The sequence below is a fragment of the Candoia aspera genome, chromosome 11 (assembly GCF_035149785.1).
Source record: "Candoia aspera isolate rCanAsp1 chromosome 11, rCanAsp1.hap2, whole genome shotgun sequence".
Classification (NCBI taxonomy): domain Eukaryota; kingdom Metazoa; phylum Chordata; class Lepidosauria; order Squamata; family Boidae; genus Candoia; species Candoia aspera.
The window spans coordinates 7,323,384-7,341,671 of NC_086163.1; the positions used below are offsets into that span (position 1 = coordinate 7,323,384).

General features: G+C 43.8%; 1 protein-coding gene across 1 annotated transcript in view; it reads right to left on the bottom strand.

Annotated features, from left to right (window-relative positions):
• CMIP (c-Maf inducing protein) overlaps positions 1-17,891 on the bottom strand; it is a 155,659-nt gene extending 137,768 nt beyond the window's left edge. Inside the window, exon 1 of the mRNA XM_063312806.1 lies at positions 17,560-17,891. Within this exon, the coding sequence (XP_063168876.1) occupies positions 17,560-17,847 (288 nt within the window). The 5' untranslated portion in view covers positions 17,848-17,891. The remainder of the gene's footprint in view (positions 1-17,559) is intronic.
• Positions 17,892-18,288: the final 397 nt, after the last annotated feature.

Here is an 18,288-nt window from a genome sequence, read left to right on the forward strand (position 1 = left end):
AAAAGAGGAGTTTTCAAACTTTCTCAGGTCACAGAACCTGTTAGTTTAAAAATTAAAATAAAAAATTCCCAGAACCCCTGAATAAGAGGCAAAACTCTACCGCGGTGTTTCTCAACCTTGGCCATTTTAAGACGTGTAGGCTTCAACTCCCAGAATTCCCCAGCCAGCCATGCTTGTTTGGCTTTTCAGAAAAGGCAGGGTGATGCCTTACAACACTGTTGTGCAAGAAGGGGGGTCAGCGCTACAAACTGTGATCAATTACTGACTTGATCCTGTATCGTTTTTGAACATGCTGCTCTGGATCACACTAAGCTGCGGTTTATTTACCACTTTAGCCCCCAGTGACTATGTTCACACATGACACTAAGTCCCAACCCATGTTCTACAAACCACAGTACTGGCTTTGCATAATGCATAAGGGAAAAACCAAGCAAGCCACGCTAAGAAGGGTTTAATGTAGGGTTTAGTGACATGAATGAACTCAGCCACTGGCATTCTAACCCAGCAAGGTGGGAAGCAAAAGGACCACCTCTTACAGGAACAGCATTTTACTGTTGGCAAAACTCTTTAGCATTCAAAACCCTTTCTGAAAGGAGCATGGGTGTGATGAATAAGCCATCCGAAGAGAGCTGTGAAAAAGGAAACTGATGGGTATTGCCACATTTCTGAGGAACAACACTCTTATTACAAGTCTCTGCAAGTTTTCTGGAGCTCCACAAACCTCCAACGTCCTTTTTTTGTTCCTGCTAAAGATTAAGTGGTTTTAACACTGGCAAGAGCTCGTGTTCCGGTCTCAAGCCAATGGCTCCTTGATGAAAATAAAAACAAAAAAAGATGAAGGCAGGAAGGGCCCTACGGCGCTCCCCTGCCTTGCCACCTTCTCCTCTGCCACCCCATTCTTGCGATTTCCTTCCAAAGCGGACATTTCCTTCCCCCAACGTAGACCATTTTGGAAAAGGAGGAAGTGGTTTAAATGGGTCTCTGGAAATGGCAATCCTCATATTTTGCAGAACCACCAATAAAACAGACAGGAAGTAGTCCAGAAGCTTTTGCCATCTGTGAGTGCCAAGCCATCCATGGCCGTAGGTCCCTGTCCCTTGCATTCCACAGGACACTGGTGGACTGGGTTGACAGACCACAGCAGCATCCATTAAGTTTCTACTGAAAAAGTTGCATCTGTGATTAAAAACCCAGATTGCCACTTGGGAATGTGGGAATGACCTTGGGAGACAGGGGGAAGTTTCACAGCCAGAGTAATGGTCAGATAAAAGGCAGCTGAGCCCACAAAGGGAATGTGGGTGTGGAAAACATCTCAGAAGGGACCCTCCCCAGTTTCTTGGGCTGTAAAGGTGACGGGGGAGAAATGTCCTTTCAGACTTGCAAGATTCTATTAATGTAGCCTTACAATAAAGTAGAATTAGCTCATCTCGGTGTGCTTCCTGTCTGGACTACCTCACAAGGCTGACACCACCAATAAGATTATAACAATAAAAGAAAATCAGCGTGCGGCTTACAAAGCTACGTTGGTAGAACCAGGCTGAATCCTGCCCCAATGGAGGTTTCGATCAACAACAACAAAAAAGGATGGGGTGGGGACTAGGGGATAGTAAGCAGGGGTAAATGCAGTATTATTTTGGAAAGGTGGTTTCCAATAGCTAGAGAAGGTTGCAATTATCAAAGAGAATGGGTGGTGTTTACAAACTAATAGACAACAGCTTGAAAAAGCTACATGAGATGAAAATAAACTTTGTTTTGCTCACCATACAGCTGTCGCTATATTTTGGAGTTACAGTCCCACTTTCCCTTTTTTTTCCATGCGTATACACACATACCTGTGTACACTTCCTTAGTTTCTCACCCCTGCAAAAAGAGTTTAAAAGGCATTTGTGTGTGTTTCAAATGTGGACAAATGCCATTTTCTAATCATTTTTTTGTGCAGATATAATCCAGAGGTAACACATAGAAAGTTTCAGCACAAAAGATCCAGAACAAGATACATACTCTAGTTTCAACCACAAACTCTGGTTTTAAAGCCACCACTTTTTATCTTCTTCCTTTAAGTCCACAACCAGTTTTAAAGGACTGAAGTCAGAAGCGGGCATATAAGAAATGAACCAAAAATGTGGCATAAGAAATGGGTTTGAGAATAGAGATGAAAGAAGGCAAAGAGAAAACCATACTGGATAACTGAATTCACACATTATGCTTACCCTTATTAGTTGTAACTATAGTTTGTTGAACAAGCTAGAACCACCCCAGTTTACGCATAATGCCACGCTTAGCAGAAGACTTTTAAAGGGTAATTTTCAGCATGCTGCAATTCTTGAACAGAGAGCAGCTTAAAGTCAAATCCAAAAAAATAAAGTTTTTAACACAGAAAAGATCCTGCTTAGCTTTTAGAACAGAAGAGCATAATGCTTCCTCAAAGAATCAGAGAAGAAAAGCAGTTGAATGCCAGGATCAGATGTTGCTGAGTTCACGCACTGTGCAAAGCTGTGTGAGGCAGGGCCACAAAGCCACCGATAGCCCCTGAACCCCCTTTCTGCAGCCCACAGAATCCACCCTGACTGTAAGTACTACTGGTAGAGTTCTCAATTTAAGTTTTACTCCCAAGAAATGTGTAGTGCAAGACCAAAGGTAAGTTCAACGTAGTTTAAAACGCTACCAGCCCTTCCATCCTAAAAACCCCAGGGCACAAATGTGAAAATCCCAGTCCCATCCAGTTGATATGATGTACCCCTGCCTCCTGCTCAGCTCCTCTGCTCCCACCAAAGGCTGCTGCCCCCCCCCAATCTTGCGCTAAGCCACAGCATTTACACACAATGCAGCATGCTAATCCATAAGGGCTGGACTGGCATATCATGCTACACCATTCAATGGCCTATTTGATTCTGGCTCGATGCATGAGGGCAGGTTCTCTGTCCATCCAAGGCGAGAACCCTGTCCATTTTGACCTCCAGTGACTTCCAGGTCCTAAGAAGAGCTCTCCTACGATACCCAGCTAGAGCGTGAACTATGGTCCCACACCTAATGAAAGCTTACCCTAGAATGTGACCCATATACAAGGTATCTGGGTCGCCCTGAACCCTGCCTTCTAGAACAGAGATGGTGCCTTCAAAAGTTGTGGATGACTTATCTGTGTAACCTGCCATTCCACCAGAGATGTGGTCTTGTGGTTAAGGATTTCATCCAGTACACACATAGGGCAGGAATGTGCCAAGCATGAGTACGTGCTGGCTGCACACCCTTCCAATGTTTAATCTTCACAAGCAAGCCTGGGAATCCCAGGAGTGATATCTCCATGAGACACCTTCCTGACCATCTCAAAGGCAGCTATGAAACAGAAGTTGTGACCCAACTCTCTGCTTGAAACTCACAGCGCTACATGATTAAAGAGTTTTTTTCTGCCACATTCACATGCTCTACAGCTAGGCTTGGGAGGGTGGGGAGAGAGAAATGCTCCTGTTTCTCCAGGATCTCTTCAAGGAAACCAGCTTGTTGGGGAATTGCTGAAAAAGGATGGGACCATAAATAGCTTGTGAATCATGAGTGTATTAGCACATCTTCTGAAGGAACTCTTACAGGAAACAATAAAATACAGAGGTAAAACCGAGCACATTTTGGCACCTTAACAACAGCATTTTGGGGTCCTTCAGGTGCTCCCTGTTCTCCTTTTAAATTTTGAAGGAAGGGGGGGAAAATCGCACGAGTTAAAATAGAAAAATCAGAATGTCAAAATCACAGTATGTTCAATGGGCTGTTTGTGAAACAAAATGGTTTCCGTGGTTTGCTTTGGGCATGGCCTAGCCCATCCTTGCTCACTCTTTACAGCTGCAGGGTGCAGTAAAAGCTGTGAAGCATGCCTTACAACAGGAAACAGCATGAAAATGATTGTCAAGTAAATACGGCAGCACAATGTAATCATCTTAATGGATAAATGAGTCAACTTAAATTTTACACAATTGGAATAGTGGGGGGAAACAGGAGGACTGAAAGACCAAGGGTGAAACGGGGGCAGGCCGCTTTCTTTTCCAGGGTTTGGTTGCTGAACAAATGGAATGAGAAACTGTCATATCCCTAGCTTGACCTTCTTCAACCTCCTGCCCTCCAGATGTATCAAGACTACAAACCCCAGAAATCCACGCTGGCTTTCTGGAGGAATCCAGGAAGTCATGGTCCTCAAACATCTGGGGGGACATCTGGGGGGACAACAGGCCTTTACAACTTCCCTTCAAGTCTCACACCTCTCCAAACACCATCCCACTGAGGTCTTAGTAAGAAGTGAATTTACTGAAGTGTTGTTGGGTAGCCAGTTGGCAGATTCAACATTTTTAAGACAGCTCCTCCTTTTTTGGCCACCTGAAGTTTTATACGATATTTGTAAAGCCTTCTGTAACTTTCGTTTGGTCTAAGAAAGGAACCACCTCCATGGATTTGGGGGTGGAAGGATGTCCAACTCAGGGAAACCTGTGTAACGCTCCCAAGAAGCAAGTCAGAACCTTCATCCATGAGTGACCATCAGTTTTACTCCCAGTATACCGAATTTCCCCATCAAAATAGCTCAGATCTGTTTCTTAACCTTTGAGGATGAGCTAAATCCATTTGCAGGAGCCTGGATTTTTTTGTGTAGAAGGGACAAAAACAGCAAGAGGTAGAAAGATTTGGAAAATTACAACATATTCCTTAGTATAAATTTCAGTAGGGAACATACTGTATCACCTCTACCTTCTAGTTCAATGTTTCTCAACCTTGGCAACTTTAAGATGTTAGTAATTCCCCTTGCTGGCTGGGTAATTCTGAGAGTTGAAGTCCGCACATCTTAAAGTTGCAAAGGTTGAGAAACGCTGCTGTAGTTCCTTCAGGGATTGTTCGCTGCAGTATGCTAGGACCAGTTTTTAGATTTTGCAAAACCAAATTCCTAAAGGAAGAGTTCAATGGGTTGTTTCCTGTCTCAATGCTGGCTTTGTTTTGCATTCCTCTAGTATGTACAAGCTTGGCTTGCCACACAGAAAACATTCGCACCTTTTTCAGGACAGTGGATACTAGCCGCACACATGAAGCAGAAAAGCAAACAATCCAAATTAGGTTTTACAATCCAAACAGAATGAAACCGAAAAGGTAGTATTTCAGCAACACAATTTTACCAAAACAAAAACAGAGGAAAAAAAAAAAAGCACCCCACCCTCACTTTCAGGATGAACCCATTTGCTTGCTGGGCTTGCAAACTGAGATATATCAGCCTTCCACACAAAACAGGAGCTAGGCTGTTGATTTTTTAAAAACTGAATAGCATTAATTGGCAAATACCAAATATGAAGCCTTTCACACTGTCATTCAGCCTTAATCTGAACCACAGATTAAGACACCGAAGAATTGTGCCTATTTCTACTGTTTTAATCTCCAGCCCAGACTCTAGCAGTAAAGCTGCACAGCAGTTTGGATTTGATTCCAAAACAATGCTTCAGAATATACTGGGACATGAGCATAGGCTTTCTCAGCAACTCTTTAAAGCAGCCATGTCTTTTCCTGCAATGACGAGTCCTTGTCCTCCACAGCTGCTACCTGACCCCAGGAAAAGACACAGCTGCTTTAAAGAGTTATGCTATGTTTGGGCTTCCACAGAGTTCACGGCACCTCTTTAGAACTCAATCTGAAGCTTACACACCAGTGAGCAGCTGCATATGCGCAGATAAAGTGGCCTTCTCCTGCCTTCATCATACCCTGTAAATTCACCCCAGCCACATAACATCTGCAGAAATGCAGTGGGTGCCCCACCATTAATAAGTATAATACCTTTCTGTGCTTCTACAGAAACTCAAATTTTTGGCACGCTGCCTCATGCTGTGTCTCATTTTCAGGAAACAATTCCTGGCTTGCTGAGACATGCAGAGGGTTTTCTTTCACAGCTGAGTATTCCAGCCAGCTGAAGTGACCGAGTGCCCAGCTGTTCCTGCTCGCTCTTAAAGATTCATGAGCGTGAGCCTTGCTCAGCAATCATGAAAAGCGGCTTTTAATTCAGTGACGCAGGGAAAATCCTTTTGCTTTTTTTCCCCTTACCAGTTCTCGTTCAATATTTTGTCCAGCTGGAAAGAGAATTTGAGATAAAAGTTTAGTATTAGAAGGAAACTAGAAGGCAGATTTCAGCATAGCATCCATTTTCAAGTAATTTCAAAGCACCCCCACTTAAACTCTACCATAAAAAATTGCAAGTTTTGAACCGCCACTTCACATCGCAAACCACACTGGTAAAGTGCAGATGTGGGCAGAGGGCTCAAACTCCTGTCCTACAAGAAAAGGCCAGAATATTATCGAGATTAGCTCAAAAAAGAGGGAATGGGTAATTTTATGGAGGACAGTTCTAAGACTATTGGTCCCGAAGACCAAGGTGACCTCCAGGTTGGGAGCAACACGCTTTCAAATACCTTTGCTGGTGGGAGAGGGACATGTCACCACCTCCTGCTTGTGAGCATCCCTGAGGCAACTGGCTGGCCATTGTGAGAAATACAACGTTGAGATGGGCCTTAGACTGGTCCAGCAGGGTGGTTCTTACGTTGAGAATCACAGACACAAATAACCACTGTGGATTTACACTGGTGCTCATGGTGCTCATGGACATGGACACTGGTGCTCATGGACATTACTAACGGTGGTGTACCAAGGGTGGAGCAGTGGGGGTAGTCCCCCCCCAGGTGCAGGCAATATGGAAGTGCATTATCTGATGACCTGGAGACAACAAGGAGGCCATCTGGAAGATCAGTGACAGATATGGAGTTGAGTCAGCTGTTTGGCAGCAGCAACAGAGGAGAGGGGTGTTCAAAAATGATCCACTCCAGGTGTCGAATATGTTAGCCACGCCACTGCACCTTTGGTATATATAGCAGCATTACCTTGGAACACCGATCCATTTCCTCCATTATTTCAAGGAGCATCTCCAAAATGCTCATTCTTCAGATTAACAGCTTTTGCTACTAGAAATCCTAATATATTTAACACGGTGGATCCAAAACTGGACAAACTAATCCTTCAGTCCTAGCTGCTTAGAGAAAAAGAAATAATGTCCTCACTGTTTTGGAGCGCACTTTCTCTGAAATGCTGCTGAATCTTGCCTCCTTCATCTACTGGATGCATACAAGTGGCGTGCAAACCATAATTACACTTTAGCATATTTAGCCAAATGAAGTTCAAAAACATCCCATTTTAACAATTTCCTCACACAGGGCATCAAGAAGTAGAGTCTGCTGAATTTCCTTATCCTGAACTTAAGTCCTTCTAGTTCATGTTGGGTTTTTTTTGTAAGAATGCTTTTAAACAGTTATTTCTGATAAGTCTGTGCCTAATAATAATAATAACCAGCACCACCACCACCAAGGGGACAATCCTTACAGGAATGTGTAGCCTTCTGTAACTGATTTCCCTTCAGATATATTATAAACCCAACCCGCAACTCTACAACTGGGCATTTCCCATGTTGGCTTGGAATTCTGGTCACTGCAGGTATCAGATACCTGGAAATGACTAAAAGAGGGTCTGAATGAACAAGCATGGATCAAAAAACATGACAATAGAAGCTTAAGTGCAGGGCCACCTTTTTCTAAAAGGTAACCTGATTTGGACAGGCATACTGGAAGCAGGGGTTCCAAATTCATGTACTCGACTACCGCCAAGCCTAAAATGAATATTCTTCCCATATCTACCCATCTCCCTCTCCTTAGCCTATCTGTCCTATCTGCCTTAGCCTACAGTCCTTCACTGAATGTTATATCGTACACTCTTCCATGTTCTTTCTATGGGCTATTATCACCAACTATTTTAAACGTGTGATGATTACATAGTAGAAAAATAACTGTAGGTGGGGGCTGTCATCACAGGGCCCCATCCTGCAGAAACCAATCTAAGTTTTGTAATTCCATTAGCAATCGTATCAGTGACATGAGGACACACCACGGAGATAACATTTGTTAAGACCCTAAGATAATTACTTCAGGGATGAGCCTAACTTCTATTTATTTAGAATCTTACCATTCCTCTATTCCAAAGTAATTTCCAGCCTGCGAACAAAGACCCTCTTGTTTAAATCCATGTCAGATCCAACAACCAAAATGTATGCATTGTAATGACTTCTAACCCACTTCTACAACATACGTACATCCTCAATTTATTTTATGTTAATAAGTGTCTAATCCAAATATATAGAGCCAAGTGAAGAGGATCCAGACTGGAACAGTCTACTCCACAGCCAAATTGAGTCTGGACACTAATTGCACCCTTAATCACCACTTCAATCTGCAAAATTTGAATTACAGTATAAGCATCCCTCTGTATCTTAAGCTGCACTGTGCTTTGAAGCTGGATCTCCCTCCAGGCAAAGATGCTAGCCACCGCATCATATGAGCACCCAGAAAAATCTTATCAACAATGCCGTCCATTTTTTCATCAGTATCAAATCTTCCCTTCCTCTTTTCTAAACAGGAATAAAAAAGAAAATTCAACATCAGACTAAGGGCTGAGCTGTTTGTTTTCACGGTCCTAACAATTACGCCCCAACTGGCTTGGTGGTCTTGGGTTACACCACGCTTGGAATTCATTTGGCAAAACTTTTTTTAACCCCTAAAATCACAGCAAACAGCAGAACAATGACTTTTAAGGCTTAGTCTTGTGTTCCCTACCTTTTATCAGTTACAGCATACTATAATTAGGCCCAAGGCAAAAGACTAATTGTATGCTTTTTAAAGCTGATTTCCAACCTCAGAACATCTTTCATCAAGCTAAGAGCAGTTTTGGAAGTCAGTTTTAAGTAAACAAATTGTATTTATTTTATCCATTACACTGATATCCTGCTTTTTCCTCCAGCAGCTGAAGTAGGCTTATGAGGAAACCTCCCCTTATTTTATTTTATCCCCAGAAAATAACCCTGCGAGGTAGGTAGAGGGGGTGTGACCAAAAACTGCCTGTGTGGCAAGGATTTGGTGGAAAATGAGCTTCATCATTCGTTCCACTGTCTTAATTTTTTTTTCCCCATGGGATTCATTACAAGCCTTTAGACCGCTTGAAAAGAAGCTGCATGGTCTAATACACAGAAAATTGATTTTCTTTTAGCTTCTCATAAGAAAGTGAACTTAGTGGCCTGCTTTTAAAGTTCAGAATTATTTTTTGTCTCCCCAACAGTTGGACAATAAGGCTAGATTTATAGCTGTTTTATCTTGTCTTGTGAAATCATTTCCACCTCTGTGGCACCCCATGTTCTAACAATAATGATGATGAAAAAAAACTCCCATTCTGTTATAATAAAAAACTTCCTTTCCATGTCCAGCTTTGCCTTCTCAGCTGCAAAAGAGAAACTAAGAAGTGATGAAACAGTATTCACTTTTAACTTCCTTGGGGGAGGTTAATGGATAACTTTGGGACTGTATTATTATGTCCTGTCCTGAAGCCATTATGCACACAGGGTCAACAAGATCCTTGCAAAGGAAAAATATGCCCTCGCCCCCTCTATTTTTTTTGCAAAAGACAGTATGCATAGGAAATCGAGATAAGCAGACTTTCCAAATTGGGACTGCTTTTTTAAAGGGAGTGTCACAGCAAGGGGCTGATCTTGGACCTAATTCCTTGGATGGGGCACCAACAGGAAATCTCAGAGCTCCAGGAACAAGTCAGAAAACATCCCAGGAGGCGGCCATTTACACTGCATTCCTCTCTCGCCACAATCCAAATGAGTGCTTAAACAATGGCAAATCACTTCTGTTCCCAAGAAAACAGCATGGACACACCTATGAGGTCACCAGGTATTGAACTCAACTGAAGATAATGTCTATTTTTTTACTCGCGCAGAACCTGATGGACGTTGCCCTGAGCTGTATTGTGAAAAGAGGCCACAAGGAAAGTTATTGACTGGGCTTTTATATCAGCCAATAATTGCAGTTCTCCCAACAGAGGCAAAATCATCGTATTATGAACAGCAGGAAAGAAGAGGAAAAGGGAAAAGGAAAACAGTGTAAAAACCAGTATGTGAGCTACCATGAGTCATTTTTTTATTGCAGTGGCAATCAAATATGTTTAATAAATAAAAAATATATAAAAACAGGACGACTAATTGAGAATTCCAGAAAAGGCACCACCGCTAAAAGGTAATCAATAAAATGCTGTTATCTGGAATTTCCAAAGTCTTGAACGATGCAGTGGGAAAACAATCCATGAGAACAGCTACGTTTTGCCATCATATCATCACGTAATACAGGTAGTCCTTGTTTAACAACCACAATTGGAACTGGAATTTCAGTTGCTAAGTGAAGCGGTCATAAAGCAAACGCAACCCGATTTTACGACCTTTTTTGCTGCAGACATTAAGCAAATCACTGTGGGCGCTAAGCAAACCATGTGGTCGTTAAGCACTCATGCAGTTCCCCATTGATTTTGCTTGCCAGAAGCTGGCTGGGAAGGTCGAAAATGGCGATCATGTGACCAGGGGACACTGCAATGGTCATAAATGTGAACAGGTTGCCAAGGACCCAAATTGTGATCACGTGACCACGGGGACGCTGCGACGATCGCAAGTGTGAGAACTGGTCGTAAGTTGTTTTATTCAACACCGCTGTAAGTCTGAACCATCACCAACAAATGGTTAAGTGAGGACTACCTGTAATGCTGGTCTTCTCAACTAATGATGGAGAGCCAGCAGCAAAACATGTCAAATGTAACTCTGCCCAACCCCCTACAACGTTTATTACAGGGATTTTATGAGCAAAAGAGAAGGGAAATCAAATGGGCTGTTTGAGAATTCCCTTATGTCAAAAATCCTGGTTTTGCTTTTCACTGCAGGAATGGATGGTACATGAGTGAAGTTTTGCTGGATCAGAAAATGTCTCCCTAGTTCACCCTTTTTCCTCCATCAGCAGCAAAGATGCTCATTGGTAAAACAGAAACAACATTTTTTTTTTTTAAAAAAAAAAGAAGAATCTAAAAGAAACAAAGAAAAGATAGAGCAAAATCAAGGAACAAATAACTATGAGTGGTGATATTATCATGTTCCTATGTTACTGGAACTGAATCTGATTTCTTAAGAAAATTGTCACTCATTTACAGTAATTACTATTCTGTATATTCTTTTCTGATTATATTAGCACTGCTACATTTTTGGTTGTGCTTCATCATATCTTCTTATATTTCACCAATAAAATATTTAAATGCCCAAAAAAAAATTATAATGTGGATTCCTAACCACAAACCACAATTCCAGCTAAATATAAGGCATGGGAGAAAATATCAATACATGCATCAAATGTCTCAATTAAGGTTTTGTCTTGTTTCAGTTTTGTATTTATGCATCAGGACGTGTCAATCTAGTGAATGAGCAAGCAAAGGAGGATAGAGTGTCTTTGCAAATTTCTCTGCAACAAAATAAGTCATTTGCATTGAAAAGAAGAACTGCCAAGCACAGTGCAGCCTTCTAGTTTCTCTATGTCTACAATAATGAGGGTTAGAAAATTGTTCTATTTGTTGCTGCTTTAACTCAAAGACAGGATGGTTGTTTTTTTTAAAACAACAACAACAACAACTCCAAATTGTAGAATGAAAAATAAATGCCTTAGGTGCAGAAAAATCTCCCCAAAGGTAAGCATTCACAACAGGTCCTGCCGAAGTTCAATCATCAAGAAAAGATCGGTGGGCGATATAACAGCAGCAAACTTAAACGGGTTTTATTTAATGCTCGTGCAGTTTCCCTTTTATTAGACTTGGCATGTTCAAGTGTTATTGTTGCAGAGGCTGCACCTAATAAGGTTCAGAAACAAACAAATATTTAGACTCCTTTGGCGTTTGTTTTATAAAACTACCAAGCCCAGGGGGGGGGAAATAGATTATGTCCCTGAGCAAGCACTTAATCTGAAGATGAAAGTTTGTAAATATTAAAATTGTTCTTTGGGGAGATTGAGCAGTAAAACTCATATGCATACAGCATCGGGGTTAAAAAGGAGGCTCCTATTAAGTATAAAACCCTGCACAATGGAAAACTACATGCGTACTGCAAAAGTGCACCTCATTTAAAGGACAATGAGAAAAAACCCAGCATGACAACAGCATATTTGAAAAGAACGTACTATGATTGTTTATGTCCCACCCAGTATCTGCACACAATACTGTATCCATTGGAATCCTCAACCTACTAAAATCAGGAGCAGAACCAGCTTCAATTTTAACCAAAATTAGCTGCATCAAATAAACAACTGCCTGTATCCCATATTTGCCACTTTTGTGCTAAGCCATAATGTGATTTGGCTTTAGCTTAAGTGTGCTGTGAGAACTCAGCCCCTCAGTTTAGTAATCCCTGATCTTCAGTTTAGGGTTATGGGTAACCCAGGCAGTGGTGGCTTACTCATGAATCTTGGTTTAATGGCATGGGTGAATCCAGGCATATCATTTCTCTAGGACCCCCTGCCAAAATGTCGCCTTTCTTTTGCTGAGTTTGCTTTTAATTGGAGGTGATTTGGACTGTTCCAGGTCTGACTTAATTGCAAAATATATATAGCGCCACTGAACTAGAGATCCTCCATTTTTATTCTTGTATTATCTGTAGTGCACAATCCACCTTTTAATTCTTTCTCCTTTACCAAGGGCATCTCTCATTTCACAATCCTGGAACTCATTCTGCACTAGCTGCCCATCCAGGCATTGATCAGATCCTGACCAGCTTCACTTCAAACATATTCCCATGCTTTCAGCCATGCCTAGCTCCAATCCAGGTCATTCAGAGATATTTATTCAATTTTTCCAGTTCAAACTCATATTTCACATACTCATCCTCCTTTCTAACACCCTTAAATCTCAAAAGTGTTCCCCCCCTCCCAGGCTTAGCCATTTTCAGCAAAATATTATGTATCTTCCTGCATCAAGAAATTCTTCAATAAATGTTCTATTAGCTTGATGGATTAGTACCCTAACTATTCTTAATACAGTCAAGCTATCACCATTACTTCTGCTCATGCTATATATAGAGATTAAAATGGCTATTTTCCAGGGATCGTTCTGAGATTGCAACCCTTCTCCTGTTTTGTTTTTCAGGTACAGAGTTGAGTGCATGAATAAAGAAATCAATTATACACAGTTTAGATACATTTCCCCAAATCAAATCTCCCTTTTTCCCTCCGTAGGTCCCCACCTCTGTAGATGATGGGGAAAGAATCTGAAAACTAAACCACAGTATATCAGTGTTGTAACAGACCAGCTCACCTTCAATAGAAACACTGGATGAAAAAAAATGTTTAAAAAGTAAACAGCCCAATAGATAACCGTGAAACAGACAATTTGGCAATGATTAATAAGGGCGAGACTCAAAATGTTGCTCCCTGGATCTCTTGCTACAGGCCATGCTCGCTATGGCAACAGCTGAAGAACCACACTTACCAACTATCTACCTGGGTCTTAGGAGTGGAAAAGAAAAACTCCTGTGGACTGTGACACCACCACTTTCTAAAACAAGAAAACATAACAGAAGACTTACCAAGTCTATATATACAACAGAGAACAAAGGCACTTTGGCCTTTGATGTGTCAAGCATAAACACAATTGATACAAATCAGTTGGCCTTCTTGTTTCACTTCTACCCTACCTGTTCTGGATAGCAGCAGGAAAAATGCCTTCATCTTTTGTCACGCACACACCAAAACAGAGGCAATTTTTTAAAAAAATGGACGCTTTAAAGTGAAAATGGGTCTGCGTGCTTGTTTTTGTGCTGAGGAAAGCCTGAAGACTTCATGCTGGTGGCAGACGTTAGGACTGCTGTGCACCTACCAAGGCCTGCACTCTAAAGGGAAGAGCGCCACTGTTGATGTTCAGAAGTTCTCCTTGGAAGCACTTCTTGCTCACCTTCCTCCTCTAAGCAGCTGAGCATTCAAAAGAGAGAGCTTCATTGTCTCATGCCTCCTTCAGGGCAGCTGCACAAAGGGAAAGGACACTAGGGGGAGAATAGGGGTCTTCTACACCTCTCCTCCTAAGCAAAAGATGGGAACTTTAATAAGTTGAGCCTGTCAGAGAAACAACTACTTGGGAAAAGAAACAGAAAGATGAACAGCAGACCAGAGATGGGGCAATATTCCACCCCAGTAACTGACCAGTCCTTTGGACTAACACTATGTAAACACTGTGCAATAGATCCCGGCTATTTTCATTCAATTCAAGGAGGAATTTGCCTCTGGACGTCTTTCAAAGAAGAGAATTGCAGCAAAATCTCAGGGGTGGAATGGGGTGCTCTTCCATTTTGGGGGGTGACCAGGAGACCTGGGGGGTAAGTGAAAGTCTCATGTTTTAGCGTACAAGTCTCTCACCAGGATTCTGCAACTTCCCGGGTTTCCATTAAACCTCCAGGGAATTGTAGCTGGGAATCGTAGGCAGGGAGGGAGGGAGGGAGGTGAGGGGATCTGGGGAAGCTGCTCAGGAATTGGAAGATGGGGGACTAAAAGAGGAAGGAAGGAAGGAGGGAGGGAAGGAAGGAGGGAAGGAAGGAAGGGTGGGTATGGTATTCTTGGGCACTGGAGAGTAGGGTAGAAATACAAAGGCCTCTTTTGCAAGGGGGAAAACTTTTAGCAAATAATACATTGGATTAGTTGAAATTCTCATGACTGGCTGGGTTTTCCCTCCCCTTGGTCAACAGACCATCGGGTCAAATATCACCCTAAGCCATCATGTGATTAGTTCGGTTTTGCAGGTAAGGTGAACCCAATCACTCCAAGTAAGATAATCACACCAAGGTTAGAGCGAACCATGGGTCTGAATGCCATCCAAATCCAACCTAGATGGTTTCGTAGTTGGGTTTTTTTTTTCACTCCACAGGCTTTTTAAAAGAGAGCCACAGTCTACATAATTATTCTTCATCTTATCCCCAATCACAGCTACAAAACTTCACTAAAGAATAAACATGGCATTTCAGTTTGCTTTGCTCCGAAGAAAGAGAGGTAAGTCGACGGCTAAGTTAATATATCACGATACCCAACTGCTATCAAACAGGCCTTGTCAAATAAACCACAACTGGAAAACAGCCTTGGGTTTTCTAAACCGTAAACCCTGATTTAGAAAACGTGAGGGGGGTTCACATAGCACACCAGACAAAGTCAGATGAACCCCCTTAAGTGAACTCAATCATTCCCACTTGGAGCACATGTACTTGTTGTGGATTGCAATGCTAGTTTTGCATTGCTCTGCTCACCAATATTTTCACTTGGCTGTTCTGACTAGGACTAGGCCTGATTTGAAAACCCAAAGTATTAGGGGATCCTCACGCCCCTCAACCATGTGGACCAAATACCAGCTTGTCACTTAAACCACTCACAGAAAAAAGCCACACTTTATAAATGAACTGGAAGGAGATCCGAAAGGGAGATGGGGATAAATTGGAGAAAAGTGAAGGCTGCAATCCATATGCCCTTACTCAGAAGTAAACCCAGGGACACGAGTAAGGCTTTACTTCTGCGTGAGACCTGCGTAAAGTTGGATTTCACTCCAGCCACCAAATAAAGAGCCAGTGGCTGAGCTGATATACCAGGAGAAGTCATAAAGATCTGGCTTTGGCTAAGCATAATGTGTGAACTGGCTGCCCCGTGTTACGAGGACCGAGCACAGCCCTTGCACTATTTGTATGATGCTGGTGAGTCATGCAAGGTATAAAGAGCACCGCCTTCATCTCAAGGCCCAAAGTCCAGGATAGTCATTCATTGTATAAACAGGTAACTGCTGCTAATGTCCACCTGTGGTTGGAAACAATCAACTCCAGAGAGCAAGCTGGAAAATGGCTGCCTTAGAAGGCACAACTGTTGTGTTGTGCAACCACAGCAGAGCTGCAATGAAAGTGAGTTATTAACCCTTTTGCTACTGACTCTGCAGCCCCTGCTGTATATTCTCTCCAGCCTGCTGCTCTGTCAGCCAACCTTACAAGGGTATTGTGAGCTGGAAGAGAAGCCTGGATTCCCAGCATCTCTGCAAGTAGGCCAAGACAAAAAAAAACAGTCATTCAGTGCATGGGGGGAAAAGTAAAAGTCCATGGTTCCTGAGCTGACATGGAGTTGTTTGGCAGGTAAAGGACAAACACTAAGGTATCATGTTATCTGCAATCTAGCCTAAATCCAGCAAGCCACGTTATATCTAAGATGGGAGAGATCAAACGCATCTTCTATTCTCTGCAATCTAGCCCAGAGGAAGGGGCATTTTAGGAGATTTAACATCAAACCCCAAGGGGAAGCAGCAGCTTTTTCCAACCTTCTGCTTTCTAGACAGGGTGGACTACACTTCCCATAATCCTTAGCTTGCTCACCCTCAATTAAGAAGGGCAAGAGGCAGAAAGGTCAATCCCAGCTTGACCTTTCAAGAACAGGGAATCCAACTCAAGACCTAAAATGCATTTTCAACTAAAGGGATCATCATCATCACTCTTAATTACGGTCATAGACCAATACAATGGTATTATTCCATAAGATAAACAGTCACACTAAAATATTAAAAACATGCATTAAAAAGTATATACTGAATTCAGGTAAAATACACTAATTATCTATCTAACTCTATATGTAAAGTCAAAAGGTCGCTTCTCTGCCTTTTGGCTAAGATCAAGTGTAGTAACTAAAGGGATACCCCTGAATGTCCTATCCAACCATTCCAGGTGTACAATTCCTAATTGCTTTCCATTCAAGATTTGATTTGTTCTTCGCTCTTCCTCTGATTACAAGCCAGCGTTTTAAAACCCAGCCAACCTGAGTAAAAAAAAAAAAAAAACTTCGACGTTCAAAGAAGGAAATGATTAAAACCTAAGTAATCATGCATCTGTATGTTGAAGAGAGAGGAAACAAAATCTTCCACCATGAGAAGTCACTGATGAATAATTCAATTACAATATACTGTGCTTCTAAAGAATGGAAAGACCAAAGAGGGTTTTTGCTACCAGTTCTCATTTCAACCTCAAATATTCCAGACAGCCAAAGGACAAGAGATCACTATAAGATGAAGAAAAATAAAAAATAAGCATAGTAATAAAAAAAACTGGCCTAAGGTTGAAACACTGCTGCTTCTGTTCCGGGCTTTGTTTAAAATCACCCTCAGAGACCATCTTGCATGCATGCCAGGTTCTGTCACCTTTTATTTTGGGTGGGTTTTCCAGCTCACACCATCCAGGTGTTGGACAACAACTCTCCTCCCGTCCAGGGAAAGGTCTGGGTTTGGGAAGCCCCTTCGAAACCCAGAGGCACAAAGAGAAGGGAATGGGACAGGTAGGTAGGTAGGTAGGAGGGAGAAAGAGGCCTCCTGCACAGGAGGAGGAAAGTCTAGGCTTAGCAGGTCCTGTGAAAGTTACCCCGTGGGTTTGTGCAGGTCAGCAGGATGGGCCGGGCCGGGCCAACCCAGGGTGGGCTGAACGCCCAACAAGCCACATCTTGGGGAGTCTTGCAAAACCAGCCGGCTGCAATCCCACCCACCCCGCCAGCCCGATGGGCCACCCCAGGCCAAGGTGGCCCAGGGGCGAAGGGCGAAGCCGAACCCGGCCAAGGGGGTCTTCTGCATGGGCAGCGGAGGGGGGGGGTTACTTACCGTCGCGGAGGCCAGGCTGTGGTCCGCCAGGGCCAGGTGGTGGGGCTCCCACCGCCGCAGGAATTTGGAGGTGAGGATCTTGCTGAGGAAAGTCCGGGGGTGCCGGATGACACACACCTGAATGTCCCCTTCCTGGAGCAGCTTGTACCTCATGCCGCTGCAGCGGACGCCTCTCCGGCACGGGGCGGCCCCCGTTCTGGTCCCCTCGGGCGCCTCGCCCAGCAAGGGCTTGCTCTCCTCCAGCGCCCGGGGGTCGCTGCCGCCCCCGCAGCCGCTCGTGCAATCCATGGCGCCCCTCCCCGGCCTCGGGGGGCACGCGGGCGGGCGCCGAGAGGGGCGCCGAGCCGAGCCGGCCGAGGGGCTCTAGCCCCGTCCGCCCCCGACCCTCCCCGCGGGCGTGCGCGGAGCACCCATGCGCGGCGGGAGGCTGCCGAGCCCGACGCGCTCCCGCTCCTCCCGCAGCCCCGGAGACAAAAGGCGGCGGCGGCGCTCCGGAGGGACCTGTGCGGGGTGCGGGGCTCCCTTTGTGCGAGGGAGGGACCGAGGGACAGCGGCGGCGGCCTCCGGCCGGGCTGGAAAAGAAGGAGAGCCGCTGCCCGGCCCGCCTGTACACGTCTGGATGCACGCGGACGCGTGTACCGGAGTGCGGGCGGCGTCGGAGCCCGCGGAGCCGCCGGAGGAGAGGCGAGCGGGGCTCGGGCGCCTGGCAGCAGCCGCTCCGGAGCGACT